General features: G+C 37.7%; 1 protein-coding gene and 1 pseudogene across 6 annotated transcripts in view; one reads left to right on the top strand and one right to left on the bottom strand.

Annotated features, from left to right (window-relative positions):
* The window catches only part of BEND6 (BEN domain containing 6), a 45,892-nt gene extending 37,554 nt beyond the window's left edge, over positions 1–8,338 (bottom strand). For all 6 annotated transcript variants that reach the window (XR_010112281.1, XM_063604923.1, XM_003828925.6 and 3 more), the window contains exon 1: positions 8,119–8,338. Coding sequence is in view for 5 of the 6 variants with exons in the window: in XM_063604923.1 (XP_063460993.1) it covers positions 8,119–8,238 (120 nt within the window). In the remaining variant the exon portion in view is untranslated. The remainder of the gene's footprint in view (positions 1–8,118) is intronic.
* Positions 8,339–8,351: 13 nt separating this feature from the next.
* On the top strand, positions 8,352–25,885 carry LOC134730501 (oligosaccharyltransferase complex subunit OSTC-like; annotated as a pseudogene).
* The last annotated feature ends 1,791 nt before the right edge of the window (positions 25,886–27,676 follow it).

Raw genomic sequence — 27,676 nt, 5'->3', positions numbered from 1 at the left:
GATTAAGAATTTAAACATCAAAAACAAAAGTTTAAGTTTTGCAAGAAAATGTAAGTGCAGGTATTTTGAACTTGGGGCAGGAAAGAATTTCTTAGGCATAAAATCATTGATCATAATAGAAAAGACTAACAAATTCAGCTAAATTAAAATTAAGAAATTTTCTTCATTAAGGCACATTAAAGAAAGTGAAAAAACACATCACAACTGGTGGATATTTGCAATACTGTTAAGTGACAAATCAGTAAGGAAAAAGAAGCCAGCAATTCAATAGAAAATAGGCAGAAGACATGAACAAACATTTTACAGAACAGAAAACCCATAGGGCTTATAAATATACAAAAGGATGCTCAACCTCATTAACAACTAGGGAAAAGAAGATCAACATGATAACAAGACATCATTTGGGGCAAAAATATGAATGGGCTTGACAAAAGCATAGAGTAGATGTAGATCAATGGAATTTCCTCATATTTCTGGTGGGAATGTAAATTGGCAGAACTACTCTGGAAAGCATTTGACATTATCTTGTAAAGTTTACCATTTACCTACCCTCTGATCTTGCAATTGATTTCTAGGTCTATACATAAGAGAAACTTTCAGTATTTGTAGTCTAAGACTTTCCATAACACTGTTGTTCATAATGGTGAAAACTTGAAAACAGCCCAAATTCCCATTGATAGGACAGTGGGTAAATGAGTTGTGTTAGTTACAAGTTGGGATATTATACAGCATTGATAGTGAATAAATTATATCCAAAATGAATTAATTTCAGTAAAATGTTGAGTAAGAAATGCAAGTTCCAGAAGTAAACAATATGGTATACTTTATGTAAAGTTTAAGAACAGAGAAAACTAATGATACATTATCTAGATAAATATAGATTATATATCACATATGATATATAATCCATAATATATAATATATTTATATAGAAATGTATAATGAGACTACATTATAGTTGTGTATATATTTTTATAAAACTATTATTGTTATTATTTATTTATTTATTTACTTTTTGAGATGGAATCTCACTCTGTCTCCCAGGATGGAGTGCAGTGGCACGATCTCGGCTCACTGCAACCTCCACCTCCCTGGTTCAAGTGATTCTCCTGCCTCAGCCTCTTGAGTAGCTGGGATTTCAGGCACGCGCCAGCATGCCCAGCTAATTTTTTTGTACATTTAGTAGAGAAAAGGTTCTGCCATATTGCCCAGGCTGGTTTCAAACTCCTGACCTCAAGTCATCTGCCCACCTCGGACTCCCAAAGTGCTGGGATTACAAGCATGAGCCACCACACCCAGCCTATAAAACTATTAAAACACAAGTAAATTAAACAAAATTGAATACGATTACCTCTAGAATGAGGCAGGCAGGGAATGGGGTAGGTGAGGAGTCTATAGGAAGTTATGAGTTTTAGTAATGTTTTAGGTCTTGGGATGGGCAGCAGCTTTATTGGAGATCATTGTATTTTTTAAGTAAAAAATAAAAGTTGTCATGAGGCAATATATAGAGAACATCTTTCATATTGCATTGCACATAGTAAACATTCAATAATCATTTTTATCATGTTAGTATACAACATGGTTTCCTTCTTTGTAATTCTTCTCCTTTCTTCATTTCTCTTCGTATTTCCTATTCACAACCTTCTGACTGAGACTATGCTATTAGGTCAATTTTGGGGCTTATTGCATCAGAGAAGGTAGAGAGCTGATTCAGTTGAAAAAAAGCACTCACGGCTGGGCGTGGTGGCTCATGCCTGTAATCTCAGCACTTTGGGAGGCCGTGGCTGGCGGATCACGAGGTCAGGAAATCGAGACCATCCTGGCCAACATGGTGAAACCCCGTCTCAACTAAAAATACAAAAAATTAGCCGGGCCTGATGGCATGCACCTGTAGTCCCAGCTACCTGGGAGGCTGAGGCAGAAGAATCCGTTGAACCCAGGAGGCGGAGGTTGCAATGAGCCGAGATCATGCCACTGCACTCCAGTCTGGGCAACAGAGCAAGACTCTGTCTCAAAAAAAAAAAAAAAAGAAGAAAGAAAAAAGGAAAAAAGCATTCACATTTACCTTTTAGTTTAAAAAATAGTTTTAAAGGGCAATAGCAAGACAATTATTTGAAAACATATGCTTATAAGTTGTAACATTCAAGCTGTGTTGAGACAAAAGGATTTTCTGAAACTACCAAACTGGCATATATATATGTATATATATATCCAAATCTGGAAAATTGGAGTACAGAGTGGAATTTATAAGGATACAAACCTAGAAGTTTGTTGTTTAAAATTTTAAAGAATTAACCTGAGAGTAGAAGAAGCAAAGGTATAACATAAAGAAAGCCTCTACTGCCCAGTAAAAGAAAAGACATTCTGGTGCATGGAGGAGGAGCCTGGGCAATAAGAACCTGATTAGCATGAAATCTGATTTAAATGTCTTTGCTCTTCTTGCCCCTGCCCTTTAGGGGGAAAGGGGATGAATCTCCGGGTGGGGGTATATGATAGAGACATACAGATAAATGGGGGCAATCCCAGAACAGCAGGCTGGCTCCTTGCTTAGTGCATTCTTCCCTAAAGAGTCCTCATGTTCAGCATCAGGGCAACATGGTGTCTCTCCGGGCCATAGATTGGAAATGGCCAAATTGGTGTCCAGATAAATAGGTCAGAGACAACATCCAGATTTCCCAGAGCTCATGCAAAACAGCTGGAGAATCCAAATGTGCTTGTATCCTAGTTAGGGAATAGGTAAGTTCTGGAGGAACTAATGAAATATAAACAGCTGGCTGGGCACAGTGGCTCATGACTGTAATCCCAGTACTTTGGGAGGCGGAGGTGGGCAGATCAGTTGAGGTCAGGAGTTCAAGACCAGCCTGGCCAATATGGTGAAACCTCGTCTCTACTAAAAATACAAAAAAATTAGCCAGGCGTGGTGGCTCATGCCTGTAATCCCAGCTACTTGGGAGGCTGAGGCACGAGAATTGTTTGAAAACCCAGGAGGTGGAGGTTGAAGTGAGCAGAGATTGTGCCACTGCACTCCAGCCTGGGTGATACAGCAAGAGTCTGTCTCAAAAAAAAAAAAAAAAGAAAAGAAAAGAAACACAAACAGCTTAATATCTAGACAGAGAGGCCACAAGGTGCCAGAACATTATAGAAGATGGCAGTGTGTGCCAGGATGGCAAATTTCAGCAGCAGCTACCAATAGAATCCCCAATGGACTTGTAAGGATTGGCTCAACAGTAACACCAAGGGACACCCTGAAACAAGGCAGGGAAGTTAAAACCTCAGTAAAAGATCAGATATCTTTCCCCAGAGGCTGAGTGCAAGACTTTGAAAAACTTGGTTCACTTCCCAAGAAAAGAAGGTGGAGGAGGGGAAGAATTTAGAATTCATTGAGGCTTAAATCCTGAAGTGACTTAAATAATAATAACTCAAAAAGACTGTTTTACACTAGAAAATGAATAAACAAGTTTAAGCTTTTTATTGTCTTATCAATCAAGCATAGAGACTTGAAAGCCAGATGAGATCAGTTATAGAAAACACAACTACATTTTTATATGATTTGCAGCATTTACATTCAAACTTTATTTTATTTTATTTATTTATTATTATTATTATTTTCTGGAAACAGGTCTTGCTCTTTTGCCCGGGCTGGAGTGCAGTGACATAATTTTAGCTCACTGCAGCCTCGAACTCCTGGGCTCAAGCAGTCCTCCCGCCTTAGCCTCCCGAGTAGCTGGGTTTATAGGTGCGAGTCACCATACCTGGCCCTCACCTTTATTTCATAAATGTACAGATATATGTATATGTTTGTATATTTCATTGTTATATATGTGTTTGTATATATATACATATGTAATACATCTTATAGTGATGAAAATTACTAATATCAGAAGTAGGCAGATAGCTATACCCACGTTAAATGTATAAATCTTAAAGAAAAAATTGTGTATTGATTAAATAGAAATAAGAAATTTTTAAAAACTGAAGATAGCCTATTGATACCATAATTCTGTTAGTAGTAATTAGTATCTATGGTCTAGTTCTTGTTAGCAAGTTTTAGCAAGTTGCTACAAGAGGGAAAGGACATCAGGCAAAAGAAATCCATTTGTAAGCATCAATGGAAGGAAATGAAGTTAACAGACACATATTAGATTGGGAGAATATATTTGTAATATCTCAAACCATAAGAGACTAATTTCTACAATAGATAAGGTATTAGTGCAAATCAATAAGAATTGACAGAACAGGAAATCCATCAGAATAACCAAGAAAACGAACAGAAAACAAAAACCTAATAGAAAAATGGACAGTGCAGAGACTGCTAGCTATCTCCAGGTGTCTATTCTACCATTCTTGTATAGTACAATAAAGGTTTTAGCTGGGCTCATAGTTGTCAGCTAAAGGCTTCATTTCCCTGACTCCCATGCGGCTCAGTGTGACTATATGACTAAGTTCCCTCCAATAGGATATGAGCAGGAGTATTTTGGACCACTGACTTGTTGATAACCTTAAAAGAACAAGCATGCCTTCTTCTGCCTGTATTCTCCTTCTTCTATTAGCAGATGGGAAGGCATGATGGGAGAGTGAGGGGAGGGTAGTCATCTTAGACCTAGAGATAGAGGCTGTGTATTGAGGAAGGTAGATCAACAAGGTAAGAGGGACACTTAACATGTGGGGCTGCCATAGCACCCCTAAACTGCTCTTACTATTAGGTAAGAGGGAAATAAACTTCATCCTGTATAAGCCATTATTGTGTTATTTGAGTCTATTTTACAGCCTTTGCAACATATATCATAACTAGTCCAAAATTGAGTACCCAGAAGTACGAATACCTAAAACCTGAAATATAATTGAATTACTGAGAGGTCAGGTGGTAGCGCACAGGCATGGCATGCTGGATAGCCATTGATTCTTGTTAGACCTTGGGGCATATTTGGTACAACAGTCACCTGGAATACCTTTGAAGGCAGACCACAAGCTTATTGAGCTTGGAAAAACAATGCTGGTATGTATCAGCTACTCCTTGTCAGTGCTGGTCAGTGTGCAAGCAGACATGGAAGGCTCTCTGAGTGCAGCATGCAATTTAAATTAACTGAGAGTCCAGTAATATTCAATCTTCAAGTTTTGAAAAAGCCAATTACTTTTATATCTAAATAGCAGAAGGTAAGACTGTATCCTCAAGGCTTTCTCGAGAGCTTTTCTTTAAGTGTTCTTGCCAGATAATGGGATCCAGCCCAGTGGTAAGCTTCAGATGCAGGGTGTTTCCTTCAAGCTTTTTGTTTTGTATAGTGTTTAGATAACTGTCATAAATTGGAGAGAAAAGAGGCTGAACACAGATGCCATAATTGAAGAGAACAGTTTTCATGCTTACAATCTATGATGAAATAAAATCTCTGGCTATAGTGAATTTCAATGGAACAAAAAAGAAATTAGTGGTTTAGAAAGCTATTAAGTTTTTGCTAAAGAAGCCACAATACCGGCCTATAAGAGCATGTGACTGTTTTTACCTCTCAAGCAATCCTTGAGTTTCCCCAAACCTGCATCAGCAGATTAAAACAATGAGATATCATTTTCTCCCATCAATTTGGCAAAAACTAGAAATTTGGATATTAATGCTAATGGTTGTAGGGAAGTACAAATATAGGAACCTCTTAAACACTGATGCTGGGCACGTACACTGATGTGAACACTCCCGAAAAGTAATTTTATAATATCTAGTCAAATGAACTAGCAATAAACATATAACTTACAAGGTATAAATCACCCTCCTATGTATTTTTCCCAGATAAATTGTCACACAGTTTTTTTTTCTTTTTTCTTTGCTTTTTTTTTTTTTTGAGACAAGGTCTGGCTCTGTCACCCAGTCTGAAGTGCAGTGATGGGAACACAGCTCACTGCAGCCTGAAACTCCTAGACTCAAGCGATCCTCCCACCTCAACCTCCCAAGTAGCTAGGACTACAGGTGTAAGCAGTTGCACCCGATTAATTTTAAATTTTTTTTGGTAGAGAGAGGGTCTCCCTGTGTTGCCCAGGCTGGTCACAAACTCCTGGGCTCAAGTGATCCTCCTGCCTCAGCCTTCCAAAGTGCTGGGATTATAGGTGTAAGCCACTGCATCCGGCCTTACAAAGTTTCTTAAAAGGACATGTATAAGGATATTTACTTTGTCATTGTTTGTGGTAGCAAGATGCTGGAGGCAATCTAGGTATTCATCACTGAGGAAAGGATAAATAAAACACGGTGCTATGCAGCAGCTAGAAGCAATGGATCAGATGTATATATAGCAATATAGATAGGTATTAAAAACAGTGCCAATTGTGTGGAAACAAGCAAAGTGTCCATCAATGAATGGATGGATTAAAAAACAGTAGAATTAATATATTTATAAATGGAATATCATTGAGCCCTAAAAAAGAACAAGATCTTGCTATTTGCCACAATGTAGATGAGGCTGGAGGATGTTATGTTAGGTGAAGTAAACCAGACACAGAAAGAAAATTATTGCATGATCTCACTTACATCTGGAATCTAAAAAAAACTTTCAAATATTCAGAGATAGAGAACAAAACAGTGGTTACCAGGGCAGATGGGGCTTAGAGGAGAGAAAATGAGGAGATGTAAGTCAGAGGATATGAAGTAGCAGATACACAGAACAAACAGGTTTAGAGATCTAACGTAGCACACGAGGACCATAGGTAATAAAATTGTTTTGTGTTTGGGATTCATGCAACATGTGTAGATTTTATCTGCTCTTGCAACAAAAATTTTAAAAATGGGTAACTGTGAGTGATGGATATGTTAATTTGCTTCACTATAGTAACCTTCTTACTATCTATATGTTTCCTATAACGTGATGTTATATACCTGAAATATATACAATAAAATTTATTTTAAAAAAACAGTGCTGACTGAAAATCAGAAACAGATTAAGGTCTATATTTTAATACCACTGTACTATCAAATGATGTACACATAAGATGGTACAGTGTTGTGTGGTTTGTATTAAATAGTAAGAAAAGGATTAGAAACAACTGATATTTATCATAGGAAACCAGTTAAATAAAGGATGGTGAATACACACAGTGCAATAACATGGAGCAGTAAAAAATACAAAGCTCTCTGTATAATAATGGAAATACCTTCAAAATATATTAAGTAAAAAAGAAAAGTATAAAGCAATATATATGGTTAGTTTTGTGCCAAAGACAGGGATAAGAATGTATATTCATATTTGATTTATTTGAATGAAGAAACACTGGAACGATAAACAAGAAAGCAATAAATGTAATTACTTATATTGGGGGGCTGGTGGCAGGAACAGGGTAGGTGGGAGACAGGGATGTGAGGGAAACTTTTCACCGTTTACCTTTAAAAAATATTTTAAACCTTAAGAATGTAATATTTATTTAAATAATTAAGAATATATGAAATAAAACACTACATTACAGAGACATACGCAATTATATGTATTACAAAAACACACAAATAAAAAGATACAGAAATAAACATATTGATTGGTTGTCCAAAGTATAGGAGGGGAATGGGAGTGGGGAATTCAGATTTAAAAGGAACAAATGAATAAATAAAAATAGGAAAGGCACCCTGACCAAACCAGTGATAAGGATGGGCCACAAACTGGGGTCTAAAAAGAAAAACAAACAGTATGTCTTAAAGATGAGGCATTCCAATTTCTTCAGTATTTGGGGAGAGGAAAAAATATTTTCTGACAGTTTGCTGATCTTTAATTTCTCAGACTATTAAGGAAAGTTTGAACAATAGAAGCAGGTCAATTGTTGAGTATGTTTCTAACTCAACTGTTCAACATTAAAAAGAGAACATAAGATGGTGCAGTGGCTTATACCTGTAATCCCAGCACTTTGAGAGGCTGACGTGGGAGGATCACTTAAGCCTAGGAATTTGAGACCAGCCTGGGCAACACAGGGAGACCCTGTCTCTACAAAACATTTTTAAAAAGAAAAAGAACATAAGATTATATTTTCTCCATTGAATAAAGAAATGAAAAGAATTAAATAATAGAAGAGGGAGAAGCACTAATAAATTATGAAAGAAACCATGAAATTATGATTGAGCTAGATAACAAAGTTGAGTCAAGGTAACAAAAAACCAACCTGTCCTTTATCCATGTCACTATTTGCATTTTCTGAGTCCATTGTCTCTGTTCTTTTCCTCTTTCCTTTTCTAAAAGCTTGTGTATTGGTAATTTCATCTGTCTGCAAGATCTTCTGCATTTTCTCAATTAGTTATCAAAGGTTTTCTGAAATCCTAGGAGTAGGGAATACCCATGAAGATGATGCTATTCTGGACGTAGCTCAAAAGTTAATGCTTTCCCTTAAAAACAAAAACAAAAACATGACACATAACATATTCACAACTGTATGTTTCATAATGGTACTAGCCACTCAGATAAACCAGTTTTATTAATGTTTCCTATTCTTTCTTCCACTGATGAATTTAGTACGCATTTTCATTTGATGCAAAAGTCTTCTAATTTCATCAGCATCACAAATATTTTCATATTTTCATGATGTGATATGCAGTGAGTTGTAATTTACAAAATCAAATCTTGTAACACTTTTTCATAAGTTTTTTTCTTGTCAAACAGTTATATTATGAGGAGTCTAAGAAACTAGAAACATCACAAATTTATAAAAACAGTATCACAGAGGACTGACCTTATATATCTTTAGGAAAAAGACGTTAATAATAGATTTCATAAGAACCAAAGACTAAAATATTCCAGGGAAATCAGTAAGAATTTCTTAAAAGGTTTTTTTTCCCCTAAAAGTTCTTAAGTCTTGAAATGCAAGATTTTCCTTGGTGCAAACTGAAGAATTGTGCCATAAGAAATGGGGGAAAAATCTCAAGGGCAATAGTATTTTCATAAAGATTTTAAGGAATAATCATTTATCAAAATCTGATAAAGTAGGCTGGGCATGACGGCTCACACCTGTAATCCCAGCACTTTGGCAGGCCGAGGCGGGAGGATTGCTTGATCCCAGGAGTTCAAGACCAGCCTGGGAAATATGATAAAACCTCATTGCTACAAAAAATACAAAAAAGTTGCTGGGTGTGGTGAGTGACGTTAAATGATGAAATTTAACTTTTGCTATTTACAAATGATGCAGCATGTTAAGTCTTAGCATCCTTACTACTTGCATATATTGGTTTGTTTTCATGAAAAAATATTTAATTATAAATAATAAAACTTTATAGAAAGGACTAAGCTTAGATGTCTTCAAGAAATATGTGGACTGTTGAACAGAAAGTAACATATGCTCCTTACCAAATTACATTGTCACTATTTTAGAAAATATAATTCTTTGCCTATTTTAAGTGAAAGCCATTATGATCTACTCTAAGCATAAAATAATATTTGGATGGTCCTGCCAAAAATGCTTGTTGCAACTCTTCTTTGAAAACTTACTTTAGCCTTTCAAATACATGAATAGTGCTTGAGCTAACACAGGACTATACTGTCAAATCTGACTCACAAATACCAGACAGCTTGCCTAATATCAATCTTTACTAATAATTTCAAAGATAGAAGCACAATCAAGCCACATGCAGTGGCTCACACCTGTAACCCTAGCACTTTGGGAGTCCCAGGCGGGCAGATTGCCTGAGCTGAGAAATTCAAGACCAGCCTAGGCAACATGGTGAAACCCCATCTCTACTAAAATACCAAAAATTAGCCAGGCATGGTGGCTCACGCTTGTAGTTCCAACTACTCTGGAGGCTGAGGCATGAGAATTGCTTGAACCTAGGAGGTGGAAGTTGTAGTGAACTGAGATCATGCCACTGCACTCCAGCCCAAGCGACAAGAGGGAGCCTCTGTCTCCAAAAAAGAAAAAAATCCACAAAAGCAAAAGAAAAAGCAATCAAGAGGCATAGGCAAAGTAGGAAGAGATCCAGGGAATCCCTGCTGGCTTCCTAGCTCCTTCCTTCTCACATCATGCACTCTGTGGTCCACAATAATAGGTGAGGCCTCTAAATTAATTTAGAGGGTTACCTCACACAGTTGAGAATGTTTAAGTTGTGATGCATCTCCATTTTATATTTCAGAGCTGTGTAGCTCGCATGACACTCTCTAGGAAGTTATAAATCCAGATTCTAGGTATGTTTGCAATAAGCAATCCCTAACCAAGGATATACTGTTAACAGCATTCCATAGATACAAACTGTCCTCCTAGTAAATACAAAAGTTTATTTGTGAGAACAGTGTTGACAAACTTTTTCTGCAAAGGGATGGATAGTAAATATTTTAGATACTGCAAGCCAATAGGCCAAATGTAGGATATTATACAGGTATTTACATAGCAAGAGAGAAGACAAATTTTCAAATTTTCAAAACTTCAAAATCTAATAATAGTACAACTTTTTGTAAGCCAAATTTACTAATGAAAAGAATGGAATTAACAAAAACCATCTTGCTTAATTGGGGTTCAGAGTTAGTGTTTCCTATCATCAAAATCAATTGCAAATGTTCATCTGACCTGTAATGAGATTTTACGTATTTCCTCTTTGAAAATGTCTTTTACATTGATAGGTACTGGCATATATTGATATTAATCCATGAAGTTACAATTTTCTTAATTGAGATAAAGTTTACACAACATATAAATTCACCGTTTTAACCATTTAAAAGTGTGTACATCCATTTAAAGTGTACAATTCAATGATTTTTAGGATGTTTATCATATTGCATAACCATCACCAAGAAACTCCATATATCCCAAAATGAGCTTATAATTTTAGTTGAGCATATTAATTTCTTAGAAGACTTTCATATAATTTTATTAGATTCTTCTCTAGATATTTGCCTTTTAGCATGTCATACTTTGAAGACTAATTACTCCCAATTAAAGGTTAGGTGGAAGCGCCTCAAATTGCACAATAAAATGGATTTTGAAATATGGAAATTTGTCTTGTATTTGCATTGAGATCTGAAAGGCAGTGCTGGAACTGTAATTTGAACTTAAAAATATATCCATTACAAATCTGAGTGGGGATGAAGTCTCACATTTTGTTTTAACTTTTGACAATAGGGGAAGTAAATAAAGCAGTTTGACATTACTTACGCATCATCAATTAGTTGTTAAAATGACTTTACTTCAGTGTAAGTTTTGCTGTAAGTGCTTGTCTTGTATATAATTTTGTCTTATGATTTCTTAATCAATTCAGTTAAGAAACATTATTAAGTCTACAGCAAAAGCTTATTTCAAAAGCCATTCAGTGCTCCATAGGCATATGGAACAACAGTCTCATTCACAAAAATTTCAATCTTCGCTCCAGTGCAAATATTTGCAGTAAAACTTTGCCACTGCTAAGCTATCAAAATGTTGGGTAGTAGGGCAAGTCAGAATATTCAACTTCTATTTGAAGTTCCATGAAAAGATTCCTGGAACTGATGATAGTCAAGTCCACAAGAATGAATGTTCACTGTTGACATTATTGGTTCAATAATAAATAATATTTTCAGAAATTGCCAAGGTGATCTTAAAATTTGTATGGAAATGTAAGAGACTTAGAATGGCCAAAACAATCTTGAAGAAGAAGGGTAGTCAAATTTATGGAGGCAGAAAGTAGATAAGTGATTTCTTATGGGTGAGGAGTAGGTTGGGGAGAGGAAATTGGCATAGGGTTTCTTTTAGAGGGGAAAAATGTTTTAAAAATTGAATTGTGGTGATGGTTGCAAAATACTGTGAGTATACAAAAAAAACCCTCCACATTTAATTGTATATTTTATTTTATTTTATTTTAGACAGGGTCTTGCTCTCTCACCCAGGCTGGAGTGCAGTGGCATGATCCTAAGTCACTGCAGCCTTGAACTCCTGGGCTCAAGGGATCCTCTTGCCTCAGTCTCCAGAGTAGCTGGGGCTACAGGCATGCACCACGACACCTGTCTAATTCTTAGTTTTTTTTTTGTTTTTTGTTTTTGTAGAGACAGGGTCTCAGTATGTTGCCCAGGCTGGTCTTGAACTCCTGGCCTCAAGTGATCCTTCTGCTTTGGCCTCCCAAAGCATTAGGATTACAGGTATGAGCCACCATACTTGGTTGAATTGTACACCCTTTTCTTTCTTTTGAGATAGGGTCTTGCTCTGTCACTCAGGCTGGAGTGTAGTGGTGCAATCTTGGCTCACTTCAGCCTTGACCTCCTGGACTCAAGTGATCCTCCCGTCTTGGCTTCCCTAATAGCTGGGACTACAGGCGTGTGCCACTATGCCCAGCTAATTTTTTTATTTTTCGTAGAGATGGGGTCTCACTGTATTGTCTAGGTTGATTTCAAACTCCCGGCTTCAAGTGACCATCCTGCCTTGGCCTTCCAAATGCTGGGATTACAGGCATGATCCATTGTGTCTGGCTGAATCATATACTTTAAATGGGTCAATTGCTTGGTTTGTGAATGCTGTTTCAATAAAGCTATTTTTTAAAAATACACATAATGGTTCAATTATTTTCTGCAAAGCACCTGCTGATGACTAATAAAATGAATAACCATAGGCTTTAAACACTTTACATTTTCATAAGTCCCGTAAATTTGTCTAATTATTTTTCTGCTCTATATATATTTGTAACACATCTTAGTAGATTCCACTTCAGGTTGTACTCAATTAGTATTTTCTCAGTTTCTTTGAAACTATTTTTGCCCACAGTTTTTTTTCACAAAGGCTATTTATAGAAACTAATTTGTTAGTCACTCTAAACTCAGCATTTGTTTCTCAAATAAAAAACAACTGAGCAGTAACCTGTTGACTCATTAAGAAACAATAAAAACTGACAGTCACTTGCTTGTTATTTAATTGATTATTGTGCCACTCTCAATGTCCCCAACCCTTTGAGCAACTATCTTTGCTGAAAGGCTAATAGTTGTAAACTACTGCAGTCAAGCATAATTCAATTATTATAATTTCACTATCTGTAAATGGTTTTCCTTCTTGGCTAACAAATGAGCCATATGAAATTTATTTTGGTTGCACTAATTTTCATTTTTTAATTTTTGTGAAGAAATTCTGCTGTGATGAAAAATGAGATAGTCCATTTTAAATTTCCTAATTTTTCTGACTGCTATTTTCCTGTGAGTTGGAAATATTGTGATGAGTGCTTATTTGGCTAATGTTAATATATATGATATTCTTTCAGCACAACTGTAATGTCATTGTATAATAAACATAATCTACCGGTTGCAGTGCTCATGCCTGTAATCCCAGCACTTTGGGAAGCTGAGGCAGGTGGATCACTTAAGGCCAGTAATTCAAGGCCAGCTTGGCCAACATGGTGAAACCCCATCTGTATTAAAAATACAAAAATTAGCCAGGTGTGGTGATGTGCACCTGTAATCCCAGCTACTCAGGAGGCTGAGGCAGGAGAATCGCTTGAACCCAGGAGGCAGAGGTTGCAATGAGCCAAGATTGAGCCACTGCACTCCAGCCTGAGTGACAGAGCAAGACTCTGGCTCAAACAAACAAACAAACCCCACAGTCCTTTGCCACCTAATTTTATAATAAAATAATCTACACTCCATTCTGCCTTAGAAGCACTAACGCGGCTGGGCATGGTGACTCACGCCTGTAATCCCAGCACTTTGGGAGGCTGAGACGGGCAGATCTTGAGGTCAGGAGATCGAGACCATCCTGGCTAACACGGTGAAACATTGTCTCCACTAAAAATACAAAAAATTAGCCGGGCGTGGTGGCGGGCACCTGTAGTCCCAGCTACTCGGGAGGCTGAGGAAGGAGAAAGGTGTGAACCCAGGAGGCAGAGCTTGCAGTGAGTCGAGATCGCGCCACTGCACTCCAGCCTGGGTGACAGAGCGAGACTGTGTCTCAAAAAAAAAAAAAAAGCACTAACACTAATTTTATCTTTTTTTCTTGTTTGGCATGATTGGCATGCACTGATAATAAAAAATAAATTAAATAATTGTTTCCAGGTGGTATGTGGGGCTTGAGGCTGAGAATGGCCCTTGCTGTCACCAACATGGAGACTTTGTATCGTGTCCTGTTCTTAGTGCTTGAATGTCCCTGAATGTCCCAACCTGAAGCTGAAGAAGCCACCATGACTGCACATGGCGTCGACCATGACTGTGTATGCTCTGGTGCTGGTGTCTTACTTCCTCACCACTGGAGGAATAATTTATGATGTTATTGTTGAACCTGCAAGTGTTGGCTCTATGACTGATGAACATAGGCATTAGAGGTCAGTAGCTTTCTTGGCCTACAGAGTAAATGGACAATATATTATGGAAGGACTTGCATCCAGCTTCCTGTTTACAATGGGAGGTTTACGTTTCATAATCCTGGACCAATTGAATGCACAAAATATCCCAAAACTCAATAATTTCTTCTTCTATTCATTAAATTCATGTGTGTCCTATTGAGTTTTTTCACGGCTAGAGTTTTCATGAGAATGAAACTGCTGGGCTATCTGATGGGTTAGAGTGCTTTTGAGAAGAAATAAGTGGATACTGGATTTGCTCCTGTCAATGAAGTTTTAAAGGCTGTACCAATCCTCTAATATGAAATGTGGAAAAGAATGAAGAGCAGCTGTAAAAGAAATACCTAGTGAAAAAACAGGAAGTATATTGGAGCATGGACTAGAATTTCTTCTTAGTATCAAAGAGACAAGTTTATCACAGTATTTTTTTTTCCCTGCTGACCTATTGATATACTAACGATGTTGAGAGGCATTTTCTTCTTAGTTTTTCATTTTTTTAAAGAAAATATACTCCATATCTACAACTATAATATTGAATGAAGTGATTATTTTTTACAACCCCCTTAACATTTTTTGGAGATGACACTTCTGATTTTCAGAAATTAACATAAAATTAGGAAGCAAGATTCCATAGGCTGAGAACTCTGGACAGCTTTACCTAAGGTGCTTTGCCTTTATTTTTTTTTATTATTATTTTTTGAGACAGTTTCGCTTTTGTTGCCCAGGCTGGAATGCAATGGCTCGGTCTCAGCTCCTGCAGCCTCCACCTCCCAGGTTCAAGTGATTCTCCACCTCAGCCTCCCAAGTAGCTGGGATTACAGGCACCCGCCATCATGCCCGACTAATTTTGTATTTTTGTAGGGATGGGGTTTCACCAGGTTGGCCAGGCTGGTCTTGAGCTCCTGACCTCAGGTGATCCACCTGCCTTGGCCTCCCAAACTGCTGGGATTATAGATGTGAGCCACTGTTCCCAGCCTGCTTTGCCTTTAAATAGAGTATGTGATGGTAGATTACTTGAGATATGTATGTAAACTGTTTCCTGAACAATAAGATATATGAAAGTAGCAGAAATAAATAATTTTTCTAATTAAAAATAAAATAAAATAAAATGTCATGGCATGACAATATGCATGCCACTCAAAATGCTGTCAATTATTAAAGCTGCATCACTGTCATTTGTGGTCCACTTAGCAGTACTTTAAAGCAATGAAGTTGTCCCATATGGTCTCTGTCACTACTACTTAACTCTGCTGTCGTAGTATGAAAACAAGCATAGGCAATACATAAACACATTAAGTGTGGTGATGTTCCAATTAGACTTTGTTTATGAACACTGATACTTCAAGTTTATATAGTTTTATATATAATAAAATGTTATGTTGATTTTTAAAAACTTCTTAAATCTGTAAAAAACATTCTTACCTTAAGGCTGTACAATAATAGATGGCAGGCAGATGAACCATAATTTGTGAAAACCTGACCTAAAGATCCATATATTTATCATATTTAAATGGAGTTTAGATGGTATCACCTGCTTTCTTTTATTTCACCTTCATTTCTTTTTCTGGGGGGCAGGCCATCTGCTTTAATTCCTTTTTCTCCATTGACTTACATTACCGCACATATTACCGACAAATTAAAAACAGTACTCTACTCTCCCCTTACCAACAGTTTTGCTTTCCTCAGTTTCAGTTACCTGCAGTGAACTACAGTCTGAAAACATTAAATGGGAAATTCCAGAAATAAATAATCTGTAAGTTTAGGCCGGGTGCAATGGCTTATGCCTGTAATCCCAGCACTTTGGGAGGCTGAGGTGGGCAGATCACTTGAGGCCAGAAGTGCAAGATCAGTCTGGACAACATGGCAAAAGCACATCTCTACAGAAAATACAAAAAGCTAGCTGGGCATGGTGGTGCGCCTGTAGTCCCAGCTACTCAGGAGGCTGAGGTGGGAGGATCACCTGAGCTGGGAAGCTGAGGCTGTGGAGAGCCCTAATTATGCCACTGCACTCCAGCCTGGGTGGCAGAATGAGACCCTGTCTCAAAAAAAGAAAAAAATTGTAAGTTTAAAAAGAATGCCATCCCAAGTAGCATGATGAGAGCTTGTGCCATACCACTTACCCAGCATGTGAGCTGTCCCTTTGTCCAGCGTATCCACACTGTATACACTAGAGTAGCCTTCTCAGTTATCATCTCACATCATTACCATACTTAGTACAGTAAGATATTTTGAGAGAGAGGAAGACCACATTCACCTTACTTTTATTACAGTATATCATTATAATTGTTTTATATTACTATTAGTTATTGTTATTAATGTTTTACTGTGCCTAATTAATAAATTAAACATTATCATAGGTATGTATAGAAAAAATGTAGTATATATAGAGTTCGGTACAACCCACTGTTTCAGGCATCCACTGGGGTCTTAGAATGCATCCTCCGTGGATAAGGGAGCACTACTTGTACTTGAGAGACACAGTATGCACCCTCTAAGGTCCTACAGCAGATTTATTATTTGATAAAACTAAGTTTCACCAGGTTTAACTGACACGGACCTATTAAGTACTATTTAGTGATGGTAACAGATGTCAGAATCTTACTTCACTGGGGTTGCTGATAATTCAGAATGTGTGGAGAGCTCTTTTCTCCACAGTCAAAAGAAAAGATTGTCTACTCCAGGACGGGTTCTCTCAACATATATCCCACTGTCTCCTTTATGGTTTTATGTTTTGTCAAATGCGTCATCACCACACTTTCAGTAAATCCAGGGCAATAAAGTAGAGACCTTCTGATTGTTCTTTATTTTTCATTTCTTTGTACGTAGATCAATGCTCCACAGAAGAGAGAGAGAGAAATGTCTATCTTATAGGGCCACTAATCCTATCACATCTCTCTCTTTCTTTGTCATGTGAGGACACAGCAAGAAGGCTGCCACCTGTAAGCCAGAAATAGAGATTTCACCAGAAACTGAACCTTGCTGGGCCTGTTCTTGTACTTTCTAACTTACAGAATTGTGAGAAACAAATTTTTGTTGTTTAAGCCACCCAGTCTATGGTATTTGTTATGGCAGCCTGAGCTTACTAATACATTTCTATTGGAAAATGGGGTGTCAGTTTTCTACTGAGAACTTAAGTGCTTAGAGTGCTGTAGAAAGTGACATAATTGAGAAATACATCTTCTTTTTATCTGAAAGGCAGTAATGCTCATTATAAAAGTGAAAGATCACACATAGACATTGTATGAAATAAAACTGTAAAAGTCTTCCTTTCAATCCTTTTTCCTTTTAAAGTATATAATTAGTTTTCAAGAGTTACACTTTGTTACTTTAAACTTTATTATTCCTGCTAAAATTAATTTAGGCTTGCAAAATCATTAAAAACAAATTAGTTATAAAATTCTTATAAGGAAACATGCGGTGGCTGGGCCCGGTGGCTCACATCTGTAATCCCAGCACTTTGGGAGGCCGAGATGGGTAGACCACTTGAGCTCAGAGGTTCGAGACCAGCCTGGCCAAAGTGGGGAAACTCCATTTCTACTAAAAATACAAAAATTAGTCAGGCCTGGTGGCGCATGACTTTAGTCGCAGCTATTCAGCAAGCTGAGGCAGGAGAATTGCTTGAACCCAGGAAGGGGAGGTTGCGGTGAGCTGAGATCATGTCACTGCACTCCAGCCTGGGTGATAGAGTAAGACTCTGTCTCAAAAAAAAAAAAAAAAAAAAAAAAAAAAGAAAGTAAAGTAAAGTAAAAAGAAAACATATGGCAAAAGCTTTATGCGACTGGATTTTTCAAAGATTTCTTGGGTATGATACCAAAGGGCATAGGCAATAAAACAAAAAACAGGAATATTGGACTTCATGCAAATTAAAGTTTTGTGCATCAAAAGTCACTATTAACAGAGTTAAAAAGGCAACCCATAGAATGTGAGAAAATATTTTCAAATCATGAATTTAATGAGATTAATATCCAGAACGCACAGAATTCTTAAAACTTAACAAAAAAATGATTCAAAAATGAGTAAAGGACTTGAATAGACTTTTTTCCATAGAAGATATACAAATGGCCGGCCAATATCACATGAAAAGGTGCTCAGCATCACTAATCATTAGGAAATGCAAATCAAAACTACAAGGAGAAACTACTTCATAGCCATTAGGATGACTACAAACAAAAAAACAAAATCATAAGTATTGGTAAGGATATAGAGGAACTGGAACCCTGTGCACTGTTGGTGGTAATGTAAGATGGTGCAGCCACTGATGGAAAACAGCACGGAACCTTCTAGAAAAATTAAAAATAAAATTACCATATGATCCAGCAATTCTACTCCTGGGTATATACTAAAAAGAATTAAAGCATAGTCTTGAAGAGATACTTGCATACCATGTTCATAGCAGCATTATTCACAATAGCTAAAAGGAGGAAGCAACCCATGTCCATTGAAAGATGAATAAATAAGCAAAATGGGCATATACATATAATGTAATAGTATTCAACCTTTAAAAGGAAGGAAATTCTGATGTTCTATAACATGGATTTACCTTGAGAACATTATGCTAAGTGAAATATGCCAGTTCCAAAAATACCAATATTATATGATTCCATTTACATGAGGTACCAGAATAGTCAAATTCATAGAGATGGAAAGTAGAATGGTGATTGCCAGGGGCTAGAGGAAGTGAGGGAATAGGAACTATTGTTTAATGAGCACAGAGGTTCAGTTTTGTAAGATGAAAAGTATCCTGGAGATGGATGGTAGTGATGGTTGCACAATAATACTAAGGTATTTAATGTTACTGAACCAAACAGTTAAAAATGATTAAAATGGTAAATTTTATGTTATGTGTGTTTTACCACAACAAAAATCTTGGAGAAAAACAAATTAGTTTACAAAAACACAGTTTTTGTATTATCCCTAGTTGTATTAATATTAAACTTTCCCCTGCAGATATGATTTGGTTAAAGAGCAAATCCTCAAGTTTCTTCACAAACACACAATTCACTCAAGACCAACCAGATATAGACATATCAGACCTTATTTAGAATATCTACTTTCCAGTAGATTTCAGGTCAATATTATGTTATAAATTCCATAAACAGGTGATTCAATGTTTATATTAGCTGCCAATTAGCAAATTCAGAAGGAACATTATGAGTATGGCTATATATTAAATACTACCAGTTTCTGATAGGTAGTAAAAAAATTCACTATGTGGCTATCTGCCCCCAATTTATTTATTTATTTACTTACTAAAAGAAAGCATCTTATTAATTCTCTAATAGTTGCAGGAGATGAGATGAAACATGAACACAGCCATGATAACACTTACAATATGTGGTTGGGGCAGCGTGCGGTGGTTCACGCCTGTAATCCTAGCACTTTGGGAGGCCAAGGTTGGCAGATCACCTGAGTTCAGGAGTTTGTGACAAGCCTGGCCAACATGGTGAAACAAAAATTAGACGGGCATGGTGGCACGTGCCTGTAATCCCAGCTACTGGGGAGGCTGAGGCATAAGAATGGCTTGAACCTGGGAGGCGGAGGTTGTAGAGAGCCGAGATCATGCCACTGCACTCCAGCCTGGGTGACAGAGTGAGACTCTGTCTCAAAAAAAGAAAAAAAAAATGTGGTTGGAGGAATAATATAAGCCAAGGGCTTTAAATTTTTTTTGACTGTTACAGTAAAAAATACATTTTGATCTAGAAAATACACACACACATGCAACTAAAACAAAATTTTAAGAAACATATTTACCCTTACTACATGCAATGCACTGTCTCAGTTTCTATTCCGTCTGCTCTATTTTATTTCATTTAAAAAAAGTGCTGGTCATAGCACATTAAACTGATTTCACAACCCATTAATGGATTATAATCCATAGTTTGAAAAACAATGTCCTAAGCAACATCCAAATTATGAAAAACACAGTGTCTCGGAATTAAGACATAGAAAAAGGGGAGTTTTGTAATTAATGGAAGCAAATCAAAACATAAATTCTCAATGCATTTATGTTTAATTTTAACAAATCAATGACACACCTAATGCAGGAATTCAAAAGCCACCTCTGAAATTCTAAAAAAAAAAAGTCACCAAACCTAAGGAAACTAAATTAATATCAAAATGTAATACAGGTGTCTCATCTGCCTTTGTATTTAAATATAAGTTCTCTATTATGAATTCAATTAAAATTTTGAAAGGCAAGTACAGCACTACAATAAAACCTAAGTACTCTTTCATAGGTTTCAAAAGTTTTGGATTGCTTTATACATATATCAGTTTTGAAATGTATAGACATAAAAGATCCCTTATAGTACTCAGGTCAGAATATGAACTGAAGACTCCCCTCTAAATAAATTCAAAAGTGGCGGGAAACTAGTGCCAATACAATTCTAAATAGCCAGTGGCTGGCTTAATGATTTCTATAAAACGGACTACTAGTTTTAGTCCAGCTGCATAGCAAGATAGGGCATGGAGGAAGGAGATGCCTATATTATTTATTTTTAGTTACGTATGTTCTCGAGGAAGACAAATCAAGATCGAAATGGCTGTAAATGATTGGGTGCATTCTGAGCACTCCAACCCTCAGACAGCACTCTGCTGAGCAAAACAAATGCATGGCTTTCTCACCAAAGTGTTCTGACTTCTAGAGGGAAAACTACTGGGTTTTACTAAGGTCCATTAGGCAGCATTTCAACTTACTGTCTGTTTTTACTTCCTTCATTTTCTTTTCTTTTTTTTTTTGAGACAGAGTCTGACTCTGTCTCCCAGGCTGGAGTGCAGTGGCGCCATCTCTGCTCACACAACCTCCGCCTCCTGGGTTCAAGTGATTCTCCTGCCTCAGCCTCCAGAGTAGCTAGGATTACTGGCGCCTGCCACCACGGCCGGCTAATTTTTTGTATTTTTATTAGAGACGGGGTTTCACCGTGTTAGCCAGGATGGTCTTGAGCTCCTGACCTCATGATCCGCCCACCTCAGCCTCCCAAAGTGCTGGGATTACAGGTGTGAGCCACCGCACCTGGCCACTTCCTTCATTTTCAAATGACATAAATATTTTCAGTTTCCAAGTTGTTCTGGCAATATCATGATTAAAAAAATGGTCAGTGTGCTTCGGGATGGTTCGACAATGCTGCCAAACTGTTACGGCATAACTTGGACTGGATTAGAGATTATGTAGGAGCCTAAGAAACGTTATGTTTGGGCCAAGTGCAGTGGCTCACACCACTGTGGCTTTGGGAGGCTGAGGTGGGAGGATTGCTTGAGCCCAGGAATTTAAGACCAGCCTGAGCAACATGGTGAGAATCCATTTCTACAAAAAATAAAAAAAAAAATTAGCCAGGCATGGTGGGGCACACCTACAGTCCCAGCTACTGGGGAGGCTGAGGTGGGAGGATCACGAGAGCCCAGGAGTTTGAGGCTGCAGTGAGCTGTGTTCCTGTTGCTGCACTCCAGCCTGGGCGACAGAGTGAGACCCTGTCTCAAAAAAAAAAAAAAAAAAAAAAAAAGAAAAGAAAAGAAAGAAAGAAAGAAAGAAAAAGAAAAGAAGCATTATGCTTGAGGGGGCTATAGACCTGAATCATTTTATATTTTCCATGAAGGGAAAGGAAAGAAAAACATTCTTATCTTTCTGGAGTTTGTGGATGTACTTTTACTGAAGCTAATTGAATGAACAAGCAGTGATATCACGTGTTTTCATATGTGTAACCATTATCTACAAAAGAAATTAATTTAGTTCCCTATACTGACCTATATGACATCCTTGGATCTCTCCAATTCTGCCTCCTTCACTTAATAAGAATAAAAACATAGCTAACATTTACTGAATATTTAGTATATATAAGGTGCTATTCTATGCATTTAACCTCTACTAACTCATTTAATCCTCACAGACACCCTCTGTGGTAGGAACAAGTATTATCCACACTTTACAGATGAGGGAGCTGAGGTCCCCAGTGGAACCTGGCAACCACTCCTAGTTGGTAATCCATAAGCAGGCTGAAGAAGGGCTCAAGCCAGAACTTAGCAACTAATCATCAAGTCAGCTTTGTAACAGGTTGTCAATTCCAATAATGAGATTTTTGCTTTTTTCACTTCAAGTAGTCCCTTACAGGGCCCTCCTTGCCTAAGTTTGCCCTGTAGTACCATTCCCACAGAGACTGGAGTCTTGGCTTGTTCATCAGTGTTTATTAGGACTATAGTCCTGGTTAGATGCTAGAGAAGGAGATCCTTTCTTTGGCCCTCCAGATCCTTTCCCTAGCTGTCTCTATTTCACTCTCTGAGTCTGGAGTTTGACCTGTTTGGGCTCCCGAACTCTCTTTTCAGCTGAGTTCAGCCAATGAGTGTCCAGGCATGAGATCAGAGGGAGGGAGGACAGAGAGTCAGGAGAATTTATCCTCCCGGCTCCCTTCCTGTGGGGTCATTTCAGATTTCATGTGCCCCTCTCCTTTCAGGTTGCAATAACCATGCCTTTCCTCTCCCTTTGGTCCAGGGCTGGTAACATTTCCACTATGACTAGCCCTGAGGTACAGCATGATCCCTCATGGTTTCCCTATACTCAGCCCACACTTTCTTAAATAGTCCCTTAGTTAAAGCCTTTTCAAATCATCCTAATTTTAGTGGGCCATCTATTTCTTGCCAGAACTCTGACTGATACAACATGGCAGGGCTCCTCATACCTCCTGATTGCCTGTGTGTCTATTTGTTGCCAGCCAATAGATTCCTTCCGTTGCCAATACTTCCACCTGCTATCTCCCTACGGACATCTGATACTGACAATGTACCTGATCTACACTATTTGTTTGCTGGGTTATTACTGTTCTGTTGGATATGGCTTGTATTTCTAATTTCCATGTTCTGACATGATCCATCCTACCACTGATCAAGCTCTATTTCCAGTGGCAAAGCGGTTTTTCTTTTTGCTCTTTTCTTCATGCATGCTCTTATCTGTATTACTGGATTAATACCCCTAGTATTGCTGGTATCACTGGCTCCACATGTTAGCTTCATCATCTGTACCAGAGTCCCTCTGTTGCTCCTGACCTGGCAAAAGAACCAAGTGCTAAGTGACCCAGGCTTTGTCTTCTCGGAAATTAAACAGTGTGGCTAGCTTACTTTCATGTTGATGTGTTCACGAAGAAGACTTTGGCACAGAGGTAATAGCACAGAAATAAGAGGCTGGGAAAAGTGGAAGGCAATCTTCACCTGCTCCACAGTGTCACTTATCCCAATCAATTGTCAATAAAAAGCCTGCAGGCACAGGCAGAACTATCTGAAAATTTGCACAAGAAAGTAAATGCAAAATTCAGAGGGACTCTAAAATTTTCCTGTGGTTCTAGGGCCTCTGAACATTTTCTTCTTGGCTATTATTGTGTTACTACTTGTCCCCCCAATAATTATGTGCCTTTCCTCATATTTATAAAAAAACAGGCCAGGCGCAGTGGCTCACGCCTGTAATCCCAGCACTTTGGGAGGCCGAGGCAGGTGGATCATCTTAGGTCAGGAGTTCGAGACCAGCCTGGCCAACATGGTGAAACTTCATCTCTACTAAATATACAAAAATTAGCCAGGCGTGGTGGCAAGTGCCTGTAACCCCAGCTACTCTGGAGGCTGAGGCAGGAGAATTGCCTGAACCCGGAAGATGGAAGTTGCAGTGAGCCGAGATCATGCCATTGCACTCCAGCCTGGGTGACAGAGCAAGACTCGGTCTCAACAAACAAACAAACAAACAAACAAAAAACAAACCACAGGTTCAGAGTTAAGCCTAGAGAGGAGTAAAATCAATTACAAGTTCTATTTTAGGAGGACTATAAGTCATGTGAACTGTTTTTATTTCACATTTTTTTATTAATGTGGAACTTTCTATTCATCTTGAAAGTTGAGAGCAAAATGAGATTATTATGCTTTTTGCTTTAAGTAAATGTATTCTACAACATTATAACTTTTGGACCAATTTTGTAAATTCACAAAATGTAATATGTAATTCTGATCCAAGAATCAATGCTTATGCATAAAAATCAGGAGTGATTCAACTCTCAAATATTAATCTAATCAATTATAATATGAAAAGATGAGATCATTTCTTTTTGAAATATCTATCCCATTATACACTATGTTAATATCACATATGTATATATATAAATTTTTTTGTGTGTGTGACAGGATCTCGCTTTGTCACAGAGACTGGAGAGCAGCAGCGCTATCAAGGCTTACTGCAGCCTTGAACTTCTAGGCTCAAGAGATCCTCTGATTTTATAATGCATTTTTCTCTCTCACTGAAAATCCTAGCTCCTAACAACATCAACATATCTATTTGCTAAATAATATTTCTAAACAGTTTTTTGACACAAGTCCTGGTGTTACAGGTATGAGCCACCATGCCTGGCCTAATATCATATGATAATGAAATAACTGGTTACCATTCACCATTATCTCCATTAACTTTGTAATTTTATACTATCAAAAGTTAAGGTCTAAATATAATTAATGTGCTGAGTCACATATTTTAGATAATTTACTTAATAAATCATCTTAAGTGGAGTTCCCGTCTTACCTGTTACCAATCATTTCTCTCCTTACTCTGATATTTTTTCTTACCACCTTGAAGCAACATTAAATTTAAAAAAAAACAAATGATCAGCTACATTACAAATTTTATCAAGTTATTTCCCTATCCCTATGAAGGTCATTTAGAAAAATACATTTATTATATATTTATGAGTGAAAGTGCTATCAATAAACTCGTAATCAAAATGAAAAGGAATGTAAAAGGCCATCTTCTCTCAGTGTATTGGCATATGTGGGTGTGGTTAGCCATAGGGCAAGTCAGAACTAAGAAACCAGTTAAGGATGGAGAATGCAAGTGTTGATCAAAGAAGAAAGCTCAAGGAAATGGGATGAATCTCTTTAAGCCAGCTGAGGCCCAGGAAGCTATATTTAAGCAAGGATGGATACATGGGTAGAGTGAGATCAAAGTATGCAACCTAACGTCGAGGTTCAGAAGTGTCAAAGACTGAGAAGAGGCCAGGTGAGGAGGCTCACACCTGTAATCCCAATACTTGGGAGACAGAGGTGGGAGGATTGCTTGAAGCCAAGAATTACCAGCCTGAGTAACATAATGAGACTTCGTCTACTAAAAATAAAATAAATTAGCCAGGTATGGTGGTGCCTGCTTGTAGTCTCAGCTACTTGGGAGGTTATGCCAGGAGGATTGCTTGAGCCTGGGAGATGGAGGCTACAGGAAGCTATGATCAGGCCACTGCACTCCAGCGTGGGCAACAGGGCAAGCCCCCATCTCAAAAAAAAAAAAAAGACAAAAAGACAGAGGAACAGGGGACTTAGCAGGGATGGCATTTGGGGACAGTGTTGTCAGTCTTTGATTTTATGGTAGAGAAGTTGTTAGAACAGTCAGCAGGACACAGAACCTTGGGCAAATGTACATCCTGTTCACAGAAAGAGGGAAAGACTAAACTTGTCCTTCTGTGAAAAGATAGAAAGCTTAGTGAGATACTCTTTTTTATTGGTAGAGGTACAGTTTTGCTATGTAGTTATTTCAAGATAGTCTTCCAGTCTGAAACCCTTACAAAGCAGGTCACATAAGTACTTACAATCATAGGCTTTAAAGCCAAACTGTCTGATTCATAATCCTAGCTCCAATACTTACTACCCATGTAATCTTTCTGTGCTTCTGTCTCTCCATCTGTGAAATGGGAATAATAAAATACCCCATTATGAGTTGATATGTCAGGTATATAATAATATAAATTAATTAATATTAATTATAATATTATTTGTAATAATATAATTACTACTTTCTTATTTTATAACAATAATTATTTATATTAATTAACAATATATCAATATTATTACAAAAATATATTTTATTTTATAACTAAGTATATTATTAATATTGTAATTATAACATTAATTTAATAGTAGTATTTTATTATACCACTACTAGTATTGTATTAGTTATATTATATTAATTTATTAATAGCAATATTTTTATTATTAATTGAAGCAAATTAAACCGATTACCCCCATACAAGTTTAGGTCAAACATGTGAGAGTAGGAGGGGAGTTTATAGCATTGAGGACAGGGGAGGGCTTCAATAAACATAGCTAATTAACCTTGATGCCTATGAGTCTATATTAGACAAACCTCAATCTTTTGTAAAAATATAAAGAAAAAATCATTATAGCTTTCTCTTTTATAAAGGACAGCCAGGTGGTCTCCCATAGAGCCGTTTTACCAAAGTAAGAGTCAGCTTGGCCCCACTAAGCTTCTTCAGTTTTCTGGAGATGCTGGGTCAAATTTACCCAAGTGATAATGATGGAGACATGGCAATGAAATGGTAAGGGTGAAACTATAATTTTTTAATACAAAGAGTCTTGTGAAATTGCTGGATTAGGAGGTGTGGCCTAGGTAAATTCCTAACAGGCTAAAGGAGAAGACCGCATCTCTTGTGTACAAGGAAACATCTGACGTTCTGCTGGAGTGTTGGGTTGGCCTTCATTAATCTGGGTAGGGGTAGCCTAAGGAGAGTCAGAAGAGAGGAAGAGTAGCTGCTCGGCAAGCTCCAACTAAGAGGATTTCCTTTAGGGGAAGAGCTGCAGTGCAAATGAAGCAGGGAGGCAGTGCAAATGGAAAACATGCAACAGGAATGGTTTGTGTGGTTTGTGAAGTGCTGAAGAATTTTGATGCCACTTGCTAGGTGTGTGGTCTTTAGGTAATTCCTTACATCTCTAAGCCCTGGAATTCCCATCCATAAAATAGGAATAAGAGTAGTACCTACTCAGGGCTGCTGTGAGGATTGAATGAGTAAATGCATGTAAAGCATTTAGCAGAGAGTAGATACTCAATAAGTGCTAGCTGTTGCTACAGGTAACTAGGTGGTCCACATCAAGGTAGCCATTCAGTAATGAGGATGACCAGTGCATGTTATTCCATGCCTTTTGGGGAAGTGGCACAGGTGAATAATGATCATACCAATCAACTCCCAGGGTGCTGTCCGTGCCCCTTAATCTAGGCACTAAGACCTAGACTTTTAACAGCTCACCAGATGGCAAACCACCAGGAAGTCTGATACATTAACTACAATCCTGCAATATCGTCTCTAGGTAGATTCCTGCCTCATTACAAATGACCACAGACTGAAAGTGTGCAAAGAACAGTGCCCACTAGGCCCAGAGGGGGGTCTGAGGCACCCAGGAAATCATATTGATCCAAGGTCTGTTTCTGTGTGGAATGCATGAATGTTATGTCACCAAACCCTAGAGGATCAGAACAGAACTTGGAGCAAAAAGAACTAGCCAGACTGAGAGATCGGGATATGTCAGGAAACTGGACTTGCCCACTGGAGTGAAACAGTCACATAATGAAATAACCAGCTTCATACTGTAACAATATGTGATCACGATGATGTGACATTGAGACCTAGTATCCTGGAAATATGGTGGTGGAGA

The sequence above is a fragment of the Pan paniscus genome, chromosome 5 (assembly GCF_029289425.2).
Source record: "Pan paniscus chromosome 5, NHGRI_mPanPan1-v2.0_pri, whole genome shotgun sequence".
Lineage (NCBI taxonomy): Eukaryota > Metazoa > Chordata > Mammalia > Primates > Hominidae > Pan > Pan paniscus.
The sequence above is the reverse complement of the archived record's forward strand: the minus strand, read 5'-3'. Positions and strand labels throughout refer to the sequence as shown.